The sequence below is a fragment of the Cynocephalus volans genome, chromosome 6 (genome assembly GCF_027409185.1).
Source record: "Cynocephalus volans isolate mCynVol1 chromosome 6, mCynVol1.pri, whole genome shotgun sequence".
NCBI classification, from domain to species: Eukaryota; Metazoa; Chordata; class Mammalia; order Dermoptera; family Cynocephalidae; genus Cynocephalus; species Cynocephalus volans.
In genome coordinates, this window is record NC_084465.1 from 159,198,828 (window position 1) to 159,222,957 (window position 24,130).

Here is a 24,130-nt window from a genome sequence, read left to right on the forward strand (position 1 = left end):
GTGGGCTGCTCTTTCTAAGGTGCACTTAGAGGAAGTCGGTGGTGGTGATTTCTTTTCTGGGACTGTTGTCATCTCATCCAGTCCTCACCCCACCCTGTCTGGTGCGGCATTTTGTGCTGGGGACACATGCTCAGGGCAGAGAAGTGACCAGGGTTACCCACCTGGTAAGGGCGGGCTGACCCTGCAACCCAGGTTCTCTGGCTTCAAAGCGGGTCCTGGCTGCTTCAGATGTGCAGGAGGCCTCGGCTGGTCACACCCTCTTGTTTGATGGAAACCTCTGTTCCTGGCTGTGACATGCAGGCTCAAGCAGAAGAGTGAGTACTCCATGCTGGGCATCGGGCGCACAGACGCAGCCTGCACATCTCGGCCTTGGCGGGCAGGAGGGGACGTACCCAGGCGGTCAGTTACCAGTGGCAATGCTCGATCTTCCCCCAGCATTTTTGGTTTTTTCAAACGTGCAGCAGAATTGAAAGGATTCTATAAGTGTTCACTCACCAACTCAATTCTGCCCTTCACATTTCACTGTGCCTGCTTTATCACATATGTCTCCATCCCTCTGTCCACCCTCCTGGCATCTTATCTTTTGATAAATTTCTATTTTTATTTTTAAAGGATGAATTCAAGTTCATCCATTCATCCTGTCATTGGGCAGACACTCAGCCAGGTGCTGCGGCTCTGAGCGCTCTTGCCCTCACTGACCTCCTTTCTCCAACCAGCCCCTTGACCCCTCCCCCAGGGCTACTCCAAACCTCTGGCAAGCAAAGGGTAGGGGCTTCCTCTCCACAAGGGTCACAGGGGACTAGGGAGTCACAGTTGAATGTAGAAGTCAGAAGTCTCAGCTCTAAATTGGGGACTGGGAAGTGTCGGCCGCCTGGCAGTCCTGGGGAAGGGGCCACGTGGCCAGCCTGTGGCGACTCTGCTGTGTGTTCCTGCCCAGAAGGACAAGACATATCAGATTCCAGGATCCTGAATAAGCAGAGGGGTTCAGCTACCTGGGGGAGTGTTGATTCAGACTCTTGTCTGTGAGGTCATGCTGCCAGTCCTCTGTTCATTCATTCATGTATTCATTCATGCATTCATTCACTCATTCCTGCACTGAGAGCTATGGATGCAGAGCATGGAAGTTCATGAAGAGCCCAGACTCTGGAGTCAAAGTTCGAGTCCCCCCTATACCACTGGGAGCTGGATGACCCAAGGCCAGTGAGGGTCAGCCCAGGGTTACAGGAAATAGTCAAGGCCTGAGGTTTAGGGCTGCTGTTAGTGGCATCCCCTGAGCACCCCTGGGAGGCTCTGTTTGGGCAGAGAGGAGCCTCCTGGGACTCCCAACTCCGCCGACTGCCACCACTTCCTCCCCTTGCCCACACACGCCCAAGAGCAAGGCAGCCCCTCAGCCCCTCCCTGCCCTGCACGCCACCTTCCAGAAGTTGTCCTCCCCTCCGTCTACACCCTCACCAACCTGATGGGCTGGTCTTTTTAATCCTTCCAAGATAAGAGGCAAAAAACAGTATCTTAGGTTCAAAATATGCATTTCTTTAGTTGACATAATATTTTCCCTCTGACTTTTCAACAGTTCTTTTGAGCTATAGTTCACATACCATACACCTCACCCATTTGAAGTGTATAGCTCAGTAAGTTCTAGTGGATTCACAGATAGGTGCAACCCTCACCTCAGTCAATTTTACAATATTTTCATCACCCCAAAGGAAGACCCCACCCCTTAGCAGTCTCCTCCTGTTCTTCACTCCCTCCAGCCTCTGGCAACCACTACCCCACTTCTGTCTCTCTGGATTTGCCCACATAAATGGAATCATACAGTACGTATGCTTTTGTGTCTGACTTCTTTCACTGAGTATAATGTTTTCAGGGTTCATCTATGTTGCAGCATGTGTCAGCACTTGATTGCTTTTCATGATTGAATAGTATTCCATTGTATGGATGGGCCATATTTTGCTTATCCACTTGCCAGTTGACAGATGTTTGGGTATTTCAACTTTCTGGCTACTTTGAATGATGCTGGTATGAATATTCATGTATACATTTTTGTGTGGTCATGTGTTTTTACCTATGAGTGGAATTGCTGGGTCATAGGGGAATATGTTTGAGAAACCACCAGACAATTTTCCAAAGCCACTACACCATGTTACAATCCCACAGCAGCATATAAGTTTCCAGTTTTTCCACATTCTCCCTAACACTTCTTACTATCTTTTTAATAGATGTGAAGTGGTACCTCACTGTGGTTTTGATTTGCATTTCCCTGAACGTTAGTAATGTTGAGAATCTTTTCATGTGCTCATCGGTGGCCATTGGTATATCTTCTTTAGAGAAATGTCTGTTCAAATCCTTTGCCCATTTTAAAATTTGGTTGGCTTTTTATAACCGAGTTGTAGTAATTTTTTATACATTCTGGATACAAGTCTCTTATCAGATACATGATTTGCAAATATTTTTTCCCTTTCAGTAGGTTGTCTTTCACTTTCTTGATTGTGTCCTTGGGAGCACAAATATTTTTAATTTTGATGAAGTCCAGTTTATTCGTCTCTTTTGTTCTTTCTCTTTGGTGTCATATATAAGAAACCATTGCCTAAGGTCACAAAGATTTACCCCATGTTTTCTTCTGAGTTTTATAGTTTTAGCTCTTATATTTAGGTCTATGGTTCATTTTAAGTTCATTTTTTTATGTGGTGTGAGGTAGGGGATCCAATTTTTTTTTTCTTTTTCTTTTGCATGCGTGTAATCCGGTTGTCCCAGCACCAGTTATTGAAAAACTATTCTTTTCCCATTGACTTGTCTTGGCACCCTTGTTGAAAATCAATTGACTATAAATGTGAGGGTTTATTTCTGGACTGTCAATTCTATTCCATTGGTCTGTACGTCTGTCCATATGCCAGTACCACACTGTTTTGATTACCACAGCTTTGTAGTAAGTTTTGAAATTGGGAAGTGTGAGTCCTCCAACTTCATTCTTCTTTTTCACTATTGTTTTGGCTATTTTATGTCTTTTGCATTTCTGTATGAATTTTAGGATCAGCTTGTCATTTTCTGCAAAGAAGGAAGCTGGGATTCTGATAGGGATTCTGTTGAATCTGTAGATCAGTTTGGGGTCTACAGTCGTGCATCACTTAACTACAGGGATATGTTCTGAGACATGTGCCATTAGGTGATTTTGTTGTGTGAAAGTGTATTATAAAAGGGAACAGCAATGAATTTTCCTGTTATCTTCACTGGCTGTAGTTGTGTGAGCATGGGCCCTGTAATTATGTTACTAAGTCTTTCTGTGCTTCACTTTCCTCATTTGTTAAATGGGGTTAGAATAACATCACCCCCACAAAGTTATGAAAGTTAAGATACAAGCAGAGATTGTGTCTGGCACTCAGCATCACTCCGTAAGTGTTAGCTAACTGTTATTAACTATTATTTTGATATGGCGATGGGTAGGAATCATTAAAACATGAAAGAACTCTAAAGTAGACAACAGCCCTTTCCCTCAGTGTCAGTCAGACCTGATGGGTCAAATGGTTGGCTATCTGTCTTGCAGGTCTGAGCTACCTTTGGGAGGGTTACTCAGTGTGTGAGCGAGGCACTCCTCGGCATATTTGCAGTAGGTTTTACACCAGCATCAGCACAAACACAAGTAATGCATTGCCCTACAACGTTACAAGGGCTGCAGTGTCACTAGGCAGTAGGCATTTTTCAGCTCCACTTTAATCTTTTTTGGGGGGTACAGCTGGCTGGTGCCGGGATCCAAACCCATGACCTGAGTGTTTTAAGGCCATGCTCTAAGCAACTGAGCTAGTCAGCCATCCTCCATTTTAATCTTTTGGGCCCACCTTTGTATTTGTGGCCCAGAGTTAACCAAAACATCATTATTCAGTGCATAACAGTATTGCCATCTTAGCAATATTGTTTTCTGATCCATGAGCATAGGATGTTTTTCCATTTATCTAGGTCTTATTTAATTTCTTTCATCAGTATTTTGTGGTTTTCAGAATATAAGTTTTGTACTTTTGTTAAATTTATTCCAAAGTAATTTATTTTTTCGATGCTATCATAATTGGAATTATTTTCTTAATTTCATTTTCAGTTTGCTCATTGCTCCTGTACAAAAATACAGTTGATTTTTGCATGTTGACCTTGTATTCTATAACCTTGCTGAACTTACTAGTTCTAGTAGTTTTGGGTGGATTCCTGAAGATTTTCTATATGTCATCTAATGAACATATTTTTATTTCTTCCTTCCTGATCTGATTGCCTTTTATTTCCTTTTCTTGTTGAATTGCCTGCCCCCTGGTTTTTTGAGTCCTTTTTTTCTTTCCTAATTTACCCATATTTTTGTCATTGTCTTATTAATATATAAGTGCTATTTATCTAGAAAAGATACTAATCCTCTTTTGCATTCATGTTGCAAATATCTACCCCTGTTTCTTGTTCTGCTATTAAATTAGGAATCTTAAACCCTGGGTGGGTGCTGGCTCCCCCCGTCCATCAGTGGGCTTTTGGGTAGGTCCGCCTACCTCTCTGGGCCTTGGTTTCCACATCTGTAATAATAATGACTTCTTCCCTGCTGTTCTCTTGGGATCATTATGAGTGCTGCATGAGGTAAAGAATGTGGGGTGCTTCTTGAACAGAATATTCTATGTAGACATGCATTGCTGTTGTTAAAGTCGTGCTGATGATGAAGATCTACAGACAAGGAGCAGGTCCTGCCCAGGCACGAGGCTGCCCTTCCTCAGATACTGAAGGGGCAGGCAGGATGGGAATGACCAAGGGATGAAGAACCAGGTGGCTGCGGTTGACCCCTGGCTGAACCATTAACTGGTTGTGTGACTGTTGTGTTCCTGACCCTTGGTTTCTGCTGCTGCTGCATTAATACCCTAGGCCATTAGAAGGGCAGGGGCATGCCCGGGGTGAGGGTTGGCTTAACCTCTCTGAGCCTCTTTCCCCCTCTAGGTGGCTGGTGAATTCAGGCATGTGATGAGAAACGGGCAGCTGTGTCCCACAAATGGAGACCCTGCCTCGTCATACAGCTGACCCACGTGGCTGCTCCCAGATGGACACAAATAAATTTGGGAGACAGTATTCAGCCTACTGCTGACATCTTGGAAATACAAGGTGTTACATTTTGAATACCTTTTGAAATTAGAGCCCACAGAGTTTCCTGGAGATTTGTCTGTGGATTGAGAAAAAGTCCAGGTAGATTCCAAGGTTTGGGTTCCAAGCAACTGAAGGTTGGAGGGCCTGCTATTTAAGATTAAAGTTGGAATGGGAGAGGCCACGTGACGAGCAGATTGGGGGAGCTCAGGAGTTTGGTCTGGTCATGTCAGTGAGCAGTGGATAGCAGGACATCCACTCCTGGCACCCAGGGGATGGTACTGGCTGGAAGCCTAATGCACAGAAGACAGGGAAGGTCAGTAGCGGTTGTCGTGGGATAATGGCGTCCATCAGCCTCTGCCTGCCTGGGCCTCCCTGCCATCGGCCCCATCTCCAGATCTCTGTCCCCATCTGTGCGGAGGGAGGCAGGCACAGAGATGCTCAGGCACTCTTTATCACAGGCTGTCTCCTGGTCACACTTGCTGCATGCAGCATAACCTGCTGTCTCTGTTGATGCACTAGCGGTACACAGTCAATGCTCAAAAGTCAGGAAATACCAGAAAAGCGGGAGGAAGAGCTCCAGGAGCTGTGCTGGAGAATGTCCTTAACCGTTTCACTGAGTTTTCTCCAACACTGGAGACAGCTCAAATGCTGGTCAAGGAACAGCAGAACAAACAAGGTCCATCTGTACAATGAGCACTTCGTGCACTGGTACCTGCAGTGTGGTGACTCTCAGGTGCATCGTGCCGAGCAAGAGAAGCCAAACACAAAGGACACGCAGTGTGTGTGTGTAGGAGGAAGTTACACAGGAGCCTCCCTGTCTGGCTCTGAATCTCTGTCCTGCAACATATAAGAAGTGTGACCTCAGGAAGTGACTTCACGCACACACAGTTTGCTCATCTGTGAGATGGGGATAAGATAGTTCTGCCCTGGGAAGGTTCCTGTGCCGATCCCTGAGTTAGCACACGTAAAGCACGTACGACATGTCCGGTGCACAGTAAGTCCCTTATAACTGAAAGCTGTCGTCATTGTTATTATTTTATAAAAATTCTTGTGATTGCCACTGCATCCAGAGCATCTCTCTGTGTCCTGATTTAAGGACAACATCATTGTAATTATTTTATAGCATTTTGTTGTCTGGATGTGCCTTGATTAGTAAATCAGTCCCTACTGCTGGAGAGGTGGGTGGTTTCCAGCTTTTGGCTGTTCTGTATGGCTCTGAGGTGAACGTCCTGGGATAGCAGTCTTGGCAACAGATTCTTGTGTCCTTTAGCTAAATTCTCAGAAGCATGTACAACATAAGGCCCTTAATACCTTTACAAACTGCATCCGGAAAGATTTGGATCTACACTCTGATCTCGGAAAAGTTACTTCCCAGCTCTTTTTGACTTGCTCGTTATCTTTTTTTCTTTTAATCTTTGCCATGTTAATGAGGGAAAGATTAGCTCTAATTCGAATTTGAGTTTTTTTGATTACTGTGTGGGTAAGCATTTTTACATGTCTGTTGGCCATTCATATCTCTTTCATGAATTGCTTGCTTACCCATTCGTCCATTTAAAAAACTTTTTTTGGATGCTCAGCTTTTATTGATGTGCAAGATCTTTTTTATAAATTAAGGGTATTAAAGTTTTGTCCTACATTTTCCAAATATCCTTTCCTAATTTTTTTCATCAGGGTTTATTTTTGTTTTTCAATTATTAGGGAGTAATTTGTTTCTCCCTAATAAAAGTGCTTTTTACTTTTCATGCAGTCACATCTGTTAATCTCTCTGCCTCTTTTTCCTCTTGATTTCTGCCTTGGGGCTGTGCTTAGACAGCAATTGCATATTTGCTTTTATAGTGTTCCAACACTTGTTTCTTTTCCTAACACCATAATCCTCAGACCATGTAGAGTGTACTTCATGTAGGGACCCAGCTCTGCTTTGTCCCAGCATCAGGATGGCCCAATGTGACCCAAGGTGTCCCGTGGCCTTTGGAGGGTCCCCTGCCTGCTCCTTCATGGGCAGCGGCCCCCCATGCCTCACTCATGCTTCTCTCTCTCCCTAGGCACGTGCATCCAGCTGCGGCCGCCCCCGCAGGGCACCTTCCAAGTCCTCCGTGGCAATGGCTCTTCTGTGGGGACTTTGCTTGTGTTCCACTGCCCCTCTGGCCACCAGATGGTGGGGTCCGGTCTCCTCACCTGCGCCTGGAAGGGGAATCTCGCCGAGTGGTCTTCAGGGACCCCCATGTGCAAGTGTAAGGCCCCCTCTGTCCTGAGCTGCCCCAGCTCTGCAGCTGCAGAGGTGGAAGATTGGCCCAAAATCCCATCATGTGGGTGGCGTGGGTGTCCACTCACAGGCTGGACCAGTGTTTAGGGTCCTGCTCCCAATGCATGACATTGGCCGTTGGCCCCTCGGAACTCCACATCTGCAGCGTTGGCTCATGTCCTTAGCAGTGGGCTTCTAATCCTGGCTCTGCCACTGCCCCTGCCCCTCAATGCCGAAAGGTTATTTGTGCTGTCTGAGCTGGTGCTTTGTGATCTAAGTGGGAATCTATTAACTTCCTTCCTTCCTTCCTTTCTTGTGGTAAACCTCGATAGGGTATTTGGTGTGCCAAGAATTCTAGGTAATAGGGACACAGAGTGCCATGATGTGCTTGGCCCCAGAGCTCTCAGTCTCGGGGAGGAGACGGTTTTCTAGTTTTCTGGTTGTGTTTGTTGTAAGGGTGTTGAAGGGTCGATGAGATAGTCCCTATTGAGTGCCCGGCATGGCATTTTCCGAAGTGAAGCCATGTGTAGTATGTTAATGTGTTTTGTGCATAAAAAGGACTGCAGAGTCAATATAGTTTGGCAAATGCTGGGTTTATATGCTGCAGGACTTCTCAGAGCCTTTAAAATGACCATGTGCTGGGTAAATCTCTGAGAATGAAGTTTCTATTAGGTTTAGATTCCAAGAGGCTGAAAACCCAAAATAAAGGGTTAACCAAAATGGAGCTTTAATCCCCCAGATGGGTAGCCAGGCTCATGTGGTGCTCCATGGCGATGGGACCCAGGCCCCTTCCCTGTCGTGGCTCTGTTGGTTGTGGCCTCAACATCATGATCCAAAATGGCAGCAGCTGTGTTCCAGGCAGTTATTATGGGATGAGGGGGTCCGTAGGGCCAAAGGGCACATCCCAGTTTCTCAGGAGCATTCTTAAAAGTTGTCCCACTTCCTTTCCCCTTATCCGCCATTGGCCAGAACATGGCCGTGTGACCACTGGACAGTGTCTTGGTTCTGATGACCAGTATCCAGCCAGGAAGTGGGGGAAATCGGGTTGAGGGACATGCTGTGTGGGGAGAGGTGTTTCTCAAATTAGGATCCCAGGGCCTTTTTTCCCAGAACCTCCCTTGGAATCTGATGTAGGTAGCTCTTAGCACATAGCTGAGGTCCCATGGCTGATATGTGACAAGTCAGGCATTTTCCTTGCTTTTGCGCCTTCCTGGAAAGTGACCTGAGAAGGCATTTAGGGCCCTGAAGGGTTTTGCCAGCTTGAGGCATTGTGAAAACTCAGACCATGGCCTAGGCAAGTCCTCATCAAAACCGTGTCTACTGTCATGTGCTCTATGTGGCCTACCCTTCCTCCACTCCTCAGTCATGAGTCCAGTGGGTGGGAGCCAGGGAGGCCATCATTGTGAACTCCCTATCAGAGCTTCTCCAATTTGCCGCTCTGCAAACTCCTACACTGCCTGCAAAACCCCACCCAAATGCCTGCTGCTTGGGGATGTGTCTTCTCTGATAGCCCCACCCCTAAAAACACTTTGCATAGACCTTGCCTCAGCCACCAGTGCCTCACTTCCCCCAGATAACGGAAGGCTTACGGAGGGCCCTTTCCACTCCTGGGCCCCAGCCCCCACCCACCCCCAGGCCTGGCAGGTCTGGACAAGCCAACCCAGGAGCTGGTGGCTGTCTCCCCCACAGCTGTGCCACCACACGAGACCTTCGGCTTCAAGGTGGCGGTGATTGCTTCCATTGTGAGCTGCGCCGTCATCCTGCTCATGTCTGTGGCCTTCCTCACCTGCTGCCTCCTCAAGTGCGTGAAGAGGAGCGAGCAGCAGCGCTCCGACAGGGACAGGTACAGTGGCTGCGTGGTCTCAGGGTCCTCCTGTGGCCTGGAATCCTGACCACCCCGCACCTGCCACAGCTGCTCTGGCTCGTGTCTGAGGGTCCCTGGGCTGCCCTGGCTAATAAGGGAATCATCATACCAAGTACCGCCTGGCCCACAAGGCGGCCATGTGGAGCCTTGCAGCTGTGGGTGCAGCGGGGCACAAGGGCTCCCTTGGTCCTGCCCGTGTGGTCTTTCTCAGGCTGGCCCTTGGGCACACGGATTTTCTATTAAACCTGCGTACACACGAAATGCATCCCGTGTCAGTGGCCTTCAGAGCTGCCGTGGATGTCCTCAGACCCGAAGGGGTGACACTCGCCATAGACCGAGCACTGGTTCACTACAGCCCACAGGCCAAGTCTGGCCTGCCACTGGGTTCATTCCCCACAGTAATCTATTCTTTTTTTGTTGTTTGTATTTTTGTATTGTGGCAAAATACACATAACATAATATTTACCATCTTAGCCATCTTTAAGAGTACAGTTCAGTGACGTAAATTACATTGACAGTGTGTGCAACTGTCAGTACCACCATCGCTAGAACTTTCCACCGCCTGTTTTTGTACGTATACTGTGCTCAACCTCTGCTGTTGCCAGGCTGCCTTCCAGCCACCACGGCAGAGTTGAGTTGCGGGAGGAGCTCTCTGGCCTGCAACACCTGAAGTGTCCGCTGTCCGGCTCTCCAGAGGTTTGTTGCTCGGCCCAGCACCTGCAGACAGTGCCCTGGGCTTGGTGGAGCATGCGTGCTGCCCTGTGCCACCATTGGGGACATGTGCACGCTCAATGTCCTTTATCTGCACTCTCTCCTCCAGGACAGCCCAGCTGTGGTACCAGCTGAGAGGCGAGGACTTGGAGACGGTGCAGGCTGCCTACCTGGGCCTCAAGGGCCTCAATACCAACAACAGCAGCAGCAGCAGCAGCAGCAGCAGCAGCAGCAGCAGCAGCAGCAGCAGCAGCAGCCCTGGGAGCCGGCCCAGCCAGGCGCATGACAACCACGCCTTCACCACGTGGGCAGGATTGGGGCTGGGGGCGGGGTGCAACTTACTCAGGACCTGGGGCACCTGCTGCCCCCACATTCATGGGGCCTCAACTCCCAACCCTAAAACAAGAGGCTGGTGGTCCTTCTAGCACTGTCCTGCCCCCTCCTACCCCCACTGTTTTTATCTTGAAAATTCAAAGCTACAGGGAAGCTGAAGGTTCCAAACACCCGTGTCTGCCACGGCTACCTCTATCCCTCCTCCCTTTCTCTCTCTCTCTCTCTCAGGGCACACACATATTGTATTTTTCCTGAACCAGCACAGGATGTTGTTTTTCTGACTCCAGAAATCTGGTCCTGCCCGCATGAGGCCTGTAGAGTAGAGAGCACCTCCCAGTGTTGTCATCACCAGCCGCACCCGCCCTGTGGTCCAGGGTCATGTGCAGCACTCGGCCACCAGGGCTCTGGGCTCCTTAGCTGGGATGAGCTTGCTGTTCTTTGTAGCATGGCCTTCTGAGGGCTGTGGGCCAGGAGACCCCCATCTAGATCTGTCTGGTGTTTCCACATAACCGTGCCAGGTTGTGCATGTCTGGTGTGGGGACTGCGGGTGTAGATCATAGACGTGAGCCAGGCTGCCCCTATGGGCAATGCCAACTGGGGTCTCTTGGCTGAGGCGAGTTCCCCAGATCCCTCCACTGTCAGGGCATGAAAAAGAGGCTCTGCTAGGGTCCCTCTGCTGCCCCAGTGACCTCTGACCCATGGCCTCAGCATCCAGGGTTGATCCTGCTGGATCTACTATTGCCTGGGTGTTACAGAACGGTGACCTTGTCGATTCTGTTGCAATTTGACATTCCTTTAACAAGGAATGAGGATGAGCTCTTTGTTTTTTTCTTTTCTTTCCATTTTGTTTTGTTGTTTTAGTATCACTAGGGACTTATGAATATTCTTTTCTAAAACTTTTATTGTGGGAAAATCTCACAAATACACAAAAGTAGAACAGTGTTACAGATCTCCCGTCCCGCCTCCCATCTTCCGCAGTTACCAGCTCGACCAAGTTGTGTCATCTGTGCCCCTGCCCTGCGTGATTTCCAAGCATGCTTTCTGTGGGCTGCAGTTGTTCTTTTGCAGCGGGAGCCCTGCCAGGCTGTGCTGATACATCCGTGTCGTTCTTTGAGCACTTCCTGCCTTGCACAAGACGTTCCCAGCCCATTGTGTGCATCCCTGCATGGCCCTGGAGTCGGCCACTGCCCAGGAGCTCAGTTCCTCTGGGAGAACAGCGCCAGACTCGGGTTGGGTGCCAAGGTGGCATCACTGAGGTTGAGGCTTCTGTCCATGCATACAGAGCCTTCCAAGGCAGCCAAGCTCTTGCTCCCAGCCCTCATGGCTTCATCATGTGGCTGTAACAGCTCCAAACTTCAGTTTCCTCACCTGTCACATGAGATCACAGTGATGCCCCCCTCCCCATGCTGTTGAGGTTACCTGAGTTCAAGTATGTGCCCCTGGCCCCGGCCCATGGTGACAGCTCAGTGAATACTGACTGTTACTGTCATTATTGCTCCTGTCCTTGTGCAGATGAGGAAACTGAGGCACAGGAGGTGGTGACCTATGTGGTCCTGTGTTGCACACTATATCTGCGGGGAAGGAATCCACTTTCCCATCTCCCTCAAGCTTCGGGAGCATGTAAAGTCATTGAGGCCATGGCAGAAACGCTCTTCCACATAACAACATGTTCCTGTTTACCATGGTGGTCTCTCTGAATAGCTACCCATTGTTCCAAATGCTCCAATATCCCTTGGACCCCACTGCCCCCACCGCCCCAACCTGCTGACAGGTCAGGTTGTGGTAAATGTCTTCGTACTTAGCACTCTTTTTTTTTCAAGATGACATCTCAGCAGTGATCCTAGGAACAAACTGTAGGCCAAATAGTCTGGATATTTTTATTACCAAATTCTTTCTCCAGGAGCTCCAGTGCAAGTTCCTTCAGCTATTTTTACAACTGCATAATCACTGAGTGCTAATGATTTCTTTTCTGCTGCTGACTTAAGCAGGTGTAAGCTACACAGGTTGTTTTTCTTGGCATGTCTTTGATGAACGCTGAGGAGTGTTTTCTCCAAACCTTGGCTCACAGTGCATTGCTGGTATTACTCCTTTGTTCTCTCTGATGGATTATCCACTATGTTTTTCTCAGGAATACCAGGGCTCTGTGTGTGTTACGGGAGGGAGCCTGACCTGCCAATTGGCTGCAAGTGTTTTTATCAGGTTCCTTTCCTTTTTATTTTAGCTTTGTTGGGGCTGTTCTGGCTAATGCATTTCCTTTCTATAGTCAGATTTCCTAGGCTGGTTTCAGAGCTTCTCTGTGGTGCCCACCCTGTGACACTCCCTCCCCATTACAGAAACTGTGACCAGATCATCCTCTGTCATAATTAGGAAAAGCGCCTAACGTATGGGGGGAGGACTGCCACCTCTCACAGTGACATGGTGTCCTGGTAAAGGGCAGCTGCTGTGGTTGCTGCTACTGCTGCAGGGGCTTCACTGGCTGGAGCCTGAGGCTGAGGGGCTCCCAGGGGTGCTGCCTGGGGTCACACGTCTGCCATGTCCCTGCACCACAGACACCGGCTGTTAGAGCTCCAGGACGCACACTGTGGATGGTCAGACGCACACGCTGTACCCACAGGTGGTACAGATCTGCGGAGGGAACTGTGTTTACCTCCCTGAGGGAGTTGGGGGGCAGTGCACTTGGGGCAGAGGCCTTCTTCCCCTCAGCTCTGCCACAACAGGATCCCAAGCGCTCAGCCCAGCTTGATGGGACTCAGAGAGGGCAGCTCCCACCCGGGCTGCACAGCAGCTGCAGTCAGAGTCCCCTGCTCTGGGCCTCTGGCTCCCAGACAGAGTCTTCTGGATGTGCCTGTCCTGGGGCCCAGGCTGCCCGATTGGTAGTAACTTGCCTTTAGCAAGGCTGGGTCTGCCCCTTAACCTTGCTTTTTTAAAACATTTCCCAGCACTTGCAATGTGCCAGGCATGGTCCTAAACTCTTCTAAATACTAACTCTTAACCTGAAGGGATGGGTGCTGCTTTCATCTCCCTTTACTGGTAAAGAACCAGATAGGTTCAGAAACTCATCCAGAATCACACACAACTCGTCAGCGTGAAGCTGGGCTTAGACTCAGGCTCCAAAGTCCACATACTTCCCACTAAGCTACCTTTGCTTTCCATTAATTCATTCATTCATTCACTTGTTCATTGACCCAACACATATTTCTTAATTCCTACTACTTCCTAGAGTTCTTCTGAGAATTAGGTGTGGGTGGAAGCAGTGATCTGGGAAGGCTTCATGGAAGAGGTGATGTGTGAAGTGAACAGACTGGGAGAGCCTGCATTGAGGGGAAGGAGAGAAACAGCACCTTAGGGGAGTGGGCAGCATGCAGAGGGCTGGAGGCCAGAGCAGCCGGGCAGCCTCTATGGAGCAGAGGCCAGTGTGTGGAGGCCAGAGGTGGGGCGGGGCCTGACTGACGGGGGTGGGGCCAGCATCTGATCAGACTGGAGAATGGGTTGGTTTGTGTTTTGGGGATTGGGGGAGCCAAAGGGTACTGAGATGTAGAAGGTGGGTGGTCCAACTCCAGGCCACCACAGAGGATAGGCTGGCAGGAAGGAAGGTGTTCTCCCGCTGGTGTTCCTGGTTCCCAGTGTCCCTTCAATGCCTAGGACATCCCAAGGCCCTGGACAGGCAGCCACACACTCTGAATAAGCCCCAGAAAGCCCCTTCTCACCCCTTAGTAAGGTGAGCGTCCAGCCCCTGGGCCAACCCCTGGTTGTGTGTGTGAGGAAACAGGCCCAGTTAGTGACAGGGCCCAGGAGGAAGATGTAGTGGCCTCTGTGAGCCCCAAGGCCCAGGACTACTCTTGGCAGGAAGAAATGGGGCTCCCCAGCTCTCAGGGCAGTGGTCTGCCCCAGGTCCACTGAAGGCCTGGGGCCTGAGCACTGGGGAAGGCGTGGAATTGGGGTTAAACCCTGGCTTCACTCTCACCCTACTTGTGCCTCCTCTTCCCACAGAGACCATGGCGAGAACACTAGAGAGCTGGCCGGCATGGACAAGGACCCCTGGACCCCCGGTCCTGGTGCTCTGGGCCCCAGTGGCCCCTCCAGCTCACCCCAGGCCAAGGTGATGGTGCACACAGTGAACCCAGGGCAGACCCTGCCTGCCTCAACTGGCCACAAAAAACCCAGACAGCTCAAGGCGTACATTCCTGGGTGGACTGAACAAACAAGGCCTGTGCCCGGCCTCCACACTGGGAGGGCCACGCTGACCCTACCAGCTGGTCATGTGCAACCTAACCTGTATCCAGCTCAAGACTGGTCGATGAAATCAACTTCCACGTGTAGGGAACCCTCTGGGGGCCGAGCTGCCAAAGGCTGGTGACCACAGCAGGGAGTGTTCTTTCTCAAAGGATCCTGGCCATAGCAGTTTTATAGTTATGGCTTACTTGAAACTGCTGCTGAGGTTAATATACCAGCTTCAGCCTCCCTTTGACCAGGGTTCCTTTAAAGAGACTGGGAGATGTTTTAAGCAAGTCTAGTTTGGCATAGCAGGATGAGAAAATCACAATAAACTTCTTTGCAGCACCTACAGGTGGCTGCCTTAGCATCTTCTTGCGCAGGATGTGCTGCTTCCAAGCAGGACCCACTGAGGGGTCTGCATTCATTGTAGGGTGCACTTGAGGGGTGCGAAATAAAACTAAATAATTATTTCTAATCCTGAAAAATACAAAGGTAAAAAATAACTGTCCAAATTTTCAATCCCTATATAACAAAACCTCAAAGTAGTGGCATAAAACTACAGTAATTTATTCTCACCTTTAAATGCTCAGGGCTTGCCATAGCTCAGCTGGGCACTTCTTACTTGGAGTCTCCTGTGGTGGTTGCAGTCAGTCGGCCAGCACTGGGGTCGTATTGAACACTGGGTCACTCCCAGATCTGGGTTTGCTGCTGGCTGTCAGCACAGACCTTGTGAGGTGTTGGCCAGAACACCCCCACGTGGCTGCCTCGTTGGCCAGGGCTTCCTCACAACACGGCCACAGTTTCCAAGAAGAGAGTCGCGGTGTGAGCAGCAGGTGGCCTTTCAAGTCCTGGACTCAGAAGTCACTCTGTGTCTATTTATTAGGTGTGAAGGCTGCCCTGCAGTCACGGGGAGGAGAGCTGGACTCCACTGTGGGACGAGTACTAAAGAATTGGCAGACACACTTTAAAACGATCACCTTTAACCCAGGAACTTGCCAAAGCAATTTTACAAAAGGTGACCCCATTTCTTAGCCTCCAGCCTCCCTCCCAGAGGGAGCGGGTTGTACAGCAGACACCTGTGTACACACACATGCCTGATGCAGACGCGGTTCGAGACTGTGCCTGCTGCTGCACCGCTCCTTGGTTTTCATTTAAGATGCGCGCTCAGTTCATTCTGTAGCTCCGGGCTCCAGGCTCCGGGCCCCACGTTTGTCCTGGGCCAGTTAAAAATATACCTGCAGACTCCCACAATTTGGGGTGTGACCTGTCTGTCCATTGAGAAAAGTCGACCTTGCGCTGCTTCCTGCACAGAGGCCCACAGCCACATGGGGTCCACGTGCTGCAGAGGAGCCGGCGGTCAGGAGGAAGCCTGAGCAGCTGCCCACGCCCCGCGCTGCCCCTTGCCCACTGAAGCCACACTTGTTGAGCTTTAGTGTCACTTAAACTGACTGCTCTCTTGTTATGGTTGCACAGAACAGACCATCTAATGGACGTCCCATGATATGTGATAAATCCCCAACTGAAGAATGCTCGTGTGGTTTCACGTTTTTTGGCTGTCACATTTGTGGAAACCTTGGTACCGATACTGATGTCCTACGTGTTCTGGGGGGGCTGTTTCTGTTGGGTAGATTCCCAGAGTGGGATTGTGAGGCCAGAGTGTGTGCTTGGTGGTCTTCACACCGTGCTTGGGGCATCTCGGGGCGCTGTGGAGCACACTGCGGGACACTGAGATCCAGTCCTCGCCAGGGCAGAGTGACTGTCGTCTGCTGGGGTATCTGGCATGTTCCTGAATGCTCTCCCCAGCTTTTACAGGAGTAGAAAGCGGCGCCCCTGGGCCACGTGCCTTGAGGGTCCTGTGGCTCCACTGCAGGTCAGGGACAGGTGGGGGCACCCAGGCCCACCCACTCTTGCTGACCTGGACACAGGGTGATGGTGATTCATGTTGTAGGGGTCAGAAAATCCTTGCTCCTTACAGGACTCCAGCAGCCCCAGCCATACAGAGCGATGACAAAGTGCTCTGGGTCCTTGTTCTAAGCTCCAGACCTCCCCAACCCCCAAGCCCTCTCCACTCCCCTGATTCCCATTGGGGTGAGGTGGGAGCCAAGCAGAGGGAGGCTATAGACCAGCCACTGTGCGGGGCAGGTTGGGGCCTGAGCTAGAGGGTTCGAGAGGCCTGCCTTTGGGGGCATGTGAAGGGAAATGGGTGCTCTGTTCCCAAGTGGCTGACCCTGGGCTGCTGGAGGAGATGACAGGAGAATTTTGTTGAAGGGCTCCAGCTTCCAGTAACTGAGAATTCCAGAAATGGCTGTCCACATGGCCATGCCATGGCAGGGGAATGACTGGCCTGGCAGGGTAGAGCCATTGTCCAGGAGAGCGGCAGGGCATGAGCCCCTTGCAGAGTAACACACTGGACCCTCCAAATCTGCACCATGGACAGGGGCTTCTCAGCTAGACTGGGAGACACCTCAGCCTCAGATCAGAGAGCCAAGTCCTCCTGTGGGCATTGTCAGAGCTGTAGGGCTCAGCCCCAGGTGACAAGATGGGGAGGAATTGGTCCCAAATCCTCCCCTAAAAAACCCTAGAGGCCCAATTCCCACTAGAGCTGGGAACAGAGAAGAGGGACCACTTCCCGCACCCAGCTCGTGCCCACTGAAGGCCTTAGTACATGCTGTTCCCTCCACCTGGACACTTGGCCCTTGCTGGCCACATGACCCCCTCCCACACTTACCTTCCCAGCTCAGAAAACAGTGACTTCTGTTATATCCATCAGATCAGCAAGGGTACGCTGCAGAAACACACACACACCCGGATCTCAGGGCTCAAACCACCGAGTTTATTTCCTGGTCACACTGTGTGTTACACTTCCCTCTGTGCAACTGAGACGAAAAAAAGAGAAAGAAAGAATTCACTCAAGGTAACATGAGTGAGGCCAGGAGGGACTGCCGCCCATCAGGGGAGGAGCAGCGATTCAAAGTCTGCCATTCTTTTTATTGACAAGCAAGGAAGTTCCAAAAGAAAAATCAGTTGATTCAATCATCAAAGAAGGACATAAAAACAGGCAGTGTAAAACTAGTGACAGCAGTAAATTAACAATGTAACATTCCAGAATGCAATTTGTAAAAAGCTAAGTCCATCCACCACCAACAAACCGCTTACCCTTACTACACATACTTGCTACATACTTTTCCACATACTTGCTACAGCAATTTCCTTAGCATATTTAAGCAGTTTCCTTAACATATCTTAAGAACCATCAGTAGGTTAGTCAATAGTCATTCAAGCCGGAGTCAAACCAGCAACCTAAAACAGTCAAAGTACACAATCCCATCCCTAAAGAGTGATTAGAATTGATTAGATGGCTTTTGCCAAACTTACCTGTGGACTTTCATCCCCTTTTGGCTCATTTATGCATTACCTAAAAATCCTATTCTAAGATCAAAGGAGAATCAAGATTTCTAACCCACTACAACTGTGTCCAGCTAGACTGGCAGGGACTCTGCTCAGTGGAGTCACCAGGGCCCCAGCTGGTGGAGCAGCCCCCATTCCAACACAGTTGTCCACAATCTCCAGGGCAGGGGAAGGAGATGCCAGAGGGGCTTGCACCAGCAAAAAAACGCTCTGGCCTGGAGGGAACAGACATCACTCTTGTTCATGAAGCGTTGACCGGGTAAGCATGTGACCCCACCCAGCCACAAAGGCTCCAGGAGGGTCACTCCTCCAGGTGTGCAAAAGGAGAAGAAAAGCAGACAGCATGAGCAGCACCCAGGCAGAGACCGTGTCCTCCTTGTTGCCCCAAGTCCTCTGAGGTCTGATTCAACTGTTTTTCATAGCTGGTGTTGGGGAGACCCATGGTTTTCAGATGATATGAAAGCTGAGTTATCAAAGAAACATGAGTCAGCCTTACGTACTAGAATGGTGCCAATCTAATACCAGAAGTGGCTAAAAAGTTATAGAACTGGGTTAAGATGTCACAAAGGAGAGACATCATTATTCACTGGAATATCCGCCACTTGGGGAAAAACTTGTCTCGTGAGTCGATTCAACAGTTTAGTTACCTAGGTATCTCATTTTCCTATTGCTGTTCAGTGAGTCACCCCAAAACTCAGTGGCTTAAAACAACAGCAGAAGCCACCATGTTATCATTCCCTCTCGTGGTTCTGTGCGCTCGCTGGGCTCAGCTCGGTGATTTTTGTTTGAACTCACATGCGATTGCAGTTACGTAGTGGCCAGGGCAAATCTTCCTGAGGTGTCTTCACTTGCACGTCTGGCAGTTGACACAAGCTGCTGTCTGGGACCTTAGCTGGGCTCTCAGTTGAAACACCGCATGGCCTGAGTTTCCTTCCAGCACCGCGGCTGGGTTTCAAGAGTAAGCTTCCCAAGAGATGGAAGTGGGAGCTGTCAGTGCCTTAAGGCCTAGGCCCGGAACAATATTCTACTGGCCAAGCAGTCACACAGCTCAGATTTGGGTGCCCTCAGACTTCTTGAATTCAGCGTGTTCAGAGAAGAACCTTGAGTCTCCCCCTCCTGCCCTCAGGCCATAACCCCATGCCCTTCCCTTTCTGTGAGACCCACATCCAATCCTTCCTAAGTCTGTCGGATCACCCTCAAAATTCATCCAGAATCTACCCTTTCTCCCACCTGGGCAACCACCATGCTGGTTTCAGCCTCCTCTCCCTGGACCATTGAAGTAGCCTCTTCATGGTCACCCTGCCTCCAGCCAAGCCCCCCAGAGTCGATTTCCACACAGCTGCCAGAGGGTTTGATTTTCACTGTGCTAAAATAGACATGACATGAAATTTACTGTTTTAACCATTTACAGTGTAAGAGCTCTGTGGCGTTATGTACAATCACATTGCTGCGCACCACCCACCACTGCCCGTCTCCAGAACTTTTTTTTATCTTCCCGAGCTGAAACTCTGTCCCCATTAAACACTAACCCCCCATTCCTCCCTCCCCCGGCCCCTGGCAGCCATAATTCAAGGTTCTGTTACGATTAATTTGACTATATAATATATATATATATATGATTATATGATTATATTTGATTATATTTATATATATATTATAAATATATATAATATTTGTCCTTTTGTGACTGGCTTTTGCTGTGTTTTCAAGTTTCATCCATGTTGTAGCATGTGTCAGAATTCTCTTCCTTTCTAAGGCTGAGTAATATTTCATTGTGTGTACATAACACATTTTGTTTATCCATTCATCCCTTGATGGACACTTGGGTTGTTTCCACCTTTTGGCTATAATGCTGCTATAAACATCTGTATACAAAAATCTCTGAGACTGCTTTCAATTCTTTCATGTATACAGATGTTGTTAAAAATATGTAAATCAGAGCAGATCACCATGCCCTTCTGCAAGTTCTGACCCTGATGGTGGGCTCCCAGCTGCCTGGCCTGCAGCAACCCTGCATGATTTGCCCCTCACCTCCCAACCTCACTTTGTTTTATTGGCCCCTGTGATCACTCCACTCCAGCCACACTGGCTGTCCCTCAAGCACAGAAGGGTCATTTCTGCTTCAGGTCTCCTGCATGTGCTGTTTCCTCTAGAACACTCTTCCCAGCTATCATGTAGCTCCCTCACTTCAGCCTGCCTCTGCTCAAATGTCTAGCATGTTAGTTACATATTGCCACGTAACTGATAGCTCCAAAACATAGTAGCTCAAAAACTACAATCATCATTTACTGTCTTCCACAGTTTTGATGGGTCTGGAATTTGGGCTCCACAGGGTAGTTCTGGTCAGGGTTTCTCCTGACACTGCAGCCAGAGGTCAACCATGACTGCGATTTCATCTGAAGTCTTGACTGGGGCTGAGAATCCACTTCCAAGGTGATTCACTCACAGCAAGTTGGTGCCAGCTGTTGGCTGGATGCCTCATTTCCTCCTTACACTTGGCTCTCCACAGAGCTGCTTGAGCATCCTCACAACATGGCAGCTGGCTATCCCAAGGCACAAGGCCACAATGCCTTCCATGATTCAGCCTCAGAAGTCACACACCATCACCTCTGCCACACTTCACTGGTCACATACCAGCCTGGTTCATGCAAGGGCTTGACTAGGATGTGAGGATCACTGGGGCCATCTTGGAGGCTGGTGACCTCACCAGGAATCCTCAGTTCTTACTCTGCCTGACTGTCCGTGATAGCACTTATTAGAACCTACACATAGACATGTGCTATGGATTGATCGAATTGTGTCCCCCAAAGTCTATATATTATATTAGAAGCTTAATTCCCACCATAACTGTTGAGGGTGGGAAATCCTATTATGGTCATTGAAAGGTGGGTCCTTGAAGGAGTAATTAAGTTAATGGTTTAACGGTGGTCAGGGGCATGGTTCTGAAGGCTTTAAAAGGACAGCACGTGAGAGTTTCTCTCTTCCTACGCTGCCATTTTCTGCCGTGTGAGGCCCCAGCATTGCTATAAAACCACCAAAGACAACCCTCACCATCTGTGTTCCCTGGACTTTGGTTTCCCACCTCAGAAACTGTAAGCAATAAATTTCATTTTCTTATAAATTACTACTTCCAGGTGTTTTATTATAAGCAACAGAAAGGGACTAATACAACATCTGTTTGTGTCCTCCAGTAATGGAGGAGCCCCATGGGTGCAGGGCTTCCTCTGCCTTCCCTGTGATCTGGCTCTGGGTTGGGCACACGTTTAGGAGACATTTGTTGAATGAATTACTGAGTGAATGGATGAACGAATGGTACCCCTGCTCATGTGAGGATGTGGGAAGAAAATGTCATTGCCTCTTCTCAGTGTTCAGGCCCCTCACTGCCCAACATTGCCCCTTTGCAGAATGAAGGTCAGTTCCAGCCATGCAGGCCTCCTGCACCCTACAGGGGTCATATAGCTCCTGCCCCTAGCCTGGGAACACCCTGTGTTCAGCCTCAGCCTCTCAGGGAGACTACCTGGGCCCCAATATCCTCTTACAGCCCCTGTCCTTGCCCTCCAGTCCCTCACCCCAGTTGTCAACATTAATTCATTTGCATTCATCAAGTGCCAACTGCATGCTGGCCCTTGTGGTATGAATGCTGCCACAGAGACTGTGGGAAACCATCATCAGGCAGTGATAGCACTCTGAAGAACAGAGACTTGGAGGGCACAGAGTAAGTAACATGGAGCAGAGCCTGAGAGGAGAGAGGATGTGAGGTGGGGAGTCGGGAGAAGCGTTCCAGTAGGGGGCACAGCATACACAAAGGTGGGATGGCAGAGGTGGCTGCTGGGGGAACAGGAAGGATGTGAGGTGGGGAGAACAGTCGGACTCAGGGTGGGTTATGGCCCTTGTGGCTGCTGCGTGGGGATAGGGCAGGGGGCCAGTGAGGAGGTGGCTGCCACCTTCCAGGCAAGAGATGATGGGATGGTGGGCACAGAGGTGGGAGCAGGGCTGGATGTGGGATGTACTCGGAAGGGAGAGCCAACAGGTGGGGGCAGGGCAGGTGAGCAGAAGCCTCAGTAAGGAAGGGGCTGCCCCTGTGAAAATAAGAACCCACGTGGGAATGAGCCTTCCTTATGTAACTTTAAAATGGTGTTTATTTTCTGATCTGCTAAAGCATGTCATGGTAATAAAATTCAAAAGATGCAAAAGACAGAGATGGAGACAGTTGGGAGGTGTGGGGAGGGTGTCAGGGCTGGGATATCTGATGCTGACAAAGATCCTCTGCTTGACCAAACTTTAGTCAGCTCCTCAACCTCCCCGTAGCCCATCCGTGCACTTCCTTGCATGGTCCAGTTTTAACAAGAACCCTGCTCAGCCAGCGCAGCAAGAGCCCCCCACCCTCGGTATCTGATCGCTCCGTACCTGATCAGGCTCTTCCTCCTACACCATCCCCAGGTGATGTCTGATCGCCCTGGCTGCCTTCAGCAGGGATCCCCTTAGCACTGTTTAGCCTGAATCCTCCTGCATTCAATTGTTTCTGTTGCTTAAAACAGAATAACTGAAACTGGGTAATTTATAAAAAACTAAAATTTATTTCTCACAGGTCAGAGGTTGGAAAGTCCACAGACCAAGGGGCACATCTGGTGAGGGCCGTTTTGGTGGGTAGTGACTCTCTGCAGCGTTGCAGGGTATCACATGGTGAATGGCTTCAGCAAGAGAGAGCTAAGCATCTCACTCACTCTCGTAAATCCATCAGAACCACGCCCATTACTCCATGAATGGGTCAATCCATTCACAAGGGGACAGTCCTCATGATCTAATCACCTCTTAAAGGCTCCACCTTTCAATTATCATAATAGGATCTCCCATCCTCTTCACACTGTCACAGTGCAGTTTAAGTTTCTAATACATGAAACTTTGGGGGACACATCCAACCCATAGCACCCGCTTATCTCTAATGTCAACTCTTAGTAATTTTCCATTCACTGACCTCCACCCTGCTCCTTGGCTATAAATTCCCACTTGTCCTTGCTGTATTCAGAGTTGAGTTCAGTTCTATACTGAGGTCTCTTTTCCCCTACCGCAATAGACCTGAATAAAATCTGTTTTTACCAGAGTAACTTCCGTCCAGTTCTATTTTTTCTTTGATGATGTATGAGGTCAGGGCTTCCAGTCATTCTCCAGGGGTTGGGGACAACCACAGTTGGTACCCCTGAAGTCTGCACAGGGTGATCCAGGCCCCTCCACTGTGTGAAACACACAGTACTCAAGGAGCCAATGAGGGTCCCCAGGCCCCTGGCCCCCCACATCCTAGGAGCTTACTTTCCATTCGGGTTCCATGCAGCTGCAGCAGGAGCTGCCCAGAAGAGAGGATGCATGTGCTGTTCCCTCCTCCCAAGGAGTGCCCGCTGGCTTGCAGCTCCCCACCCCCAGTAGGCATCCTGGCTCATAGCCCCCTCACTGCTCTGCACCCATGGCTGTCACTCCCTGGGTGCAGGTCTTCTGTACCTGCCAACCCCTAGGGCACATCCCACGGGGCGTGGAGCAAGGAGTCCATGAGCGCAAACCCTAAGGAGTCCTTGGAGCAAATCCTGCACCCAAACCCTAAGGCAGCCAAGGAGCCTGCACATGGGAGAGCATGTCCTGGCTGTTAGACCTTGGGCGAGGAACTCCGCTCTCTGAGCCTCAGTTTCCTGGTCCGTTATATGGCCAGGTGTGGTCCTGGGGACGTAGGAATGGATGCAAAGGAGGAATGATGGTCTCCCTCTAAGGGACTGGGGTCAGGACTCCCTGAAGGTGGATTGGGGTGAAACGAACCCAGACAGGTAAGTGCTAGACACCACAACAAGGTGTGATGGATATGCAAGAGGCCCTCTGCGGGGAGGCCTACTGTGGGGTCTGCTCCAGGCTCCCTGAGGAGGGGTTCCTGGAGCCCGGAGCCGACCTGGACTTGTGCAGGCACAGGTGAGAGGCCAGGAGGGACCCACAGGCCAGATGAACACCGCCCTCCTGCCTGTGCTGCCCCTCAGCCTGGGCTGGAGCTGGGGCTCAGGGCAGTCACCTGTACGCTGAGCCTGCTCAGCCTCGTGGGGATCCTCAGCGGGGCTCAGCCCGTGTTCAGGGAGAGGGGCGGCTCCTGTCTAGTGACCACCAAAGAGTTTTGGGGCTTCCAGGTGACAATTACACCCATTCTCCGGATTCCCCGTGCGTCCCACCCGTGATGGGAGGTCGTAGCACAGGGGAGAACCGAGGCACAGAGATGGAAGGCACAGGGGCCT

The 24,130-nt window shown here is 50.0% G+C and overlaps 1 protein-coding gene across 1 annotated transcript in view; it reads left to right on the forward strand.

Moving 5' to 3' along the window:
* The window catches only part of SUSD3 (sushi domain containing 3), a 38,332-nt gene that overhangs the window by 13,404 nt on the left and 798 nt on the right, over positions 1–24,130 (forward strand). Inside the window, exons 2-6 of the mRNA XM_063101161.1 lie at positions 7,137–7,325; positions 9,026–9,179; positions 10,021–10,215; positions 14,235–14,349; positions 23,882–24,056. Coding sequence (XP_062957231.1) covers positions 7,137–7,325; positions 9,026–9,179; positions 10,021–10,215; positions 14,235–14,349; positions 23,882–24,056 — 828 coding nt within the window. The remainder of the gene's footprint in view (positions 1–7,136; positions 7,326–9,025; positions 9,180–10,020; positions 10,216–14,234; positions 14,350–23,881; positions 24,057–24,130) is intronic.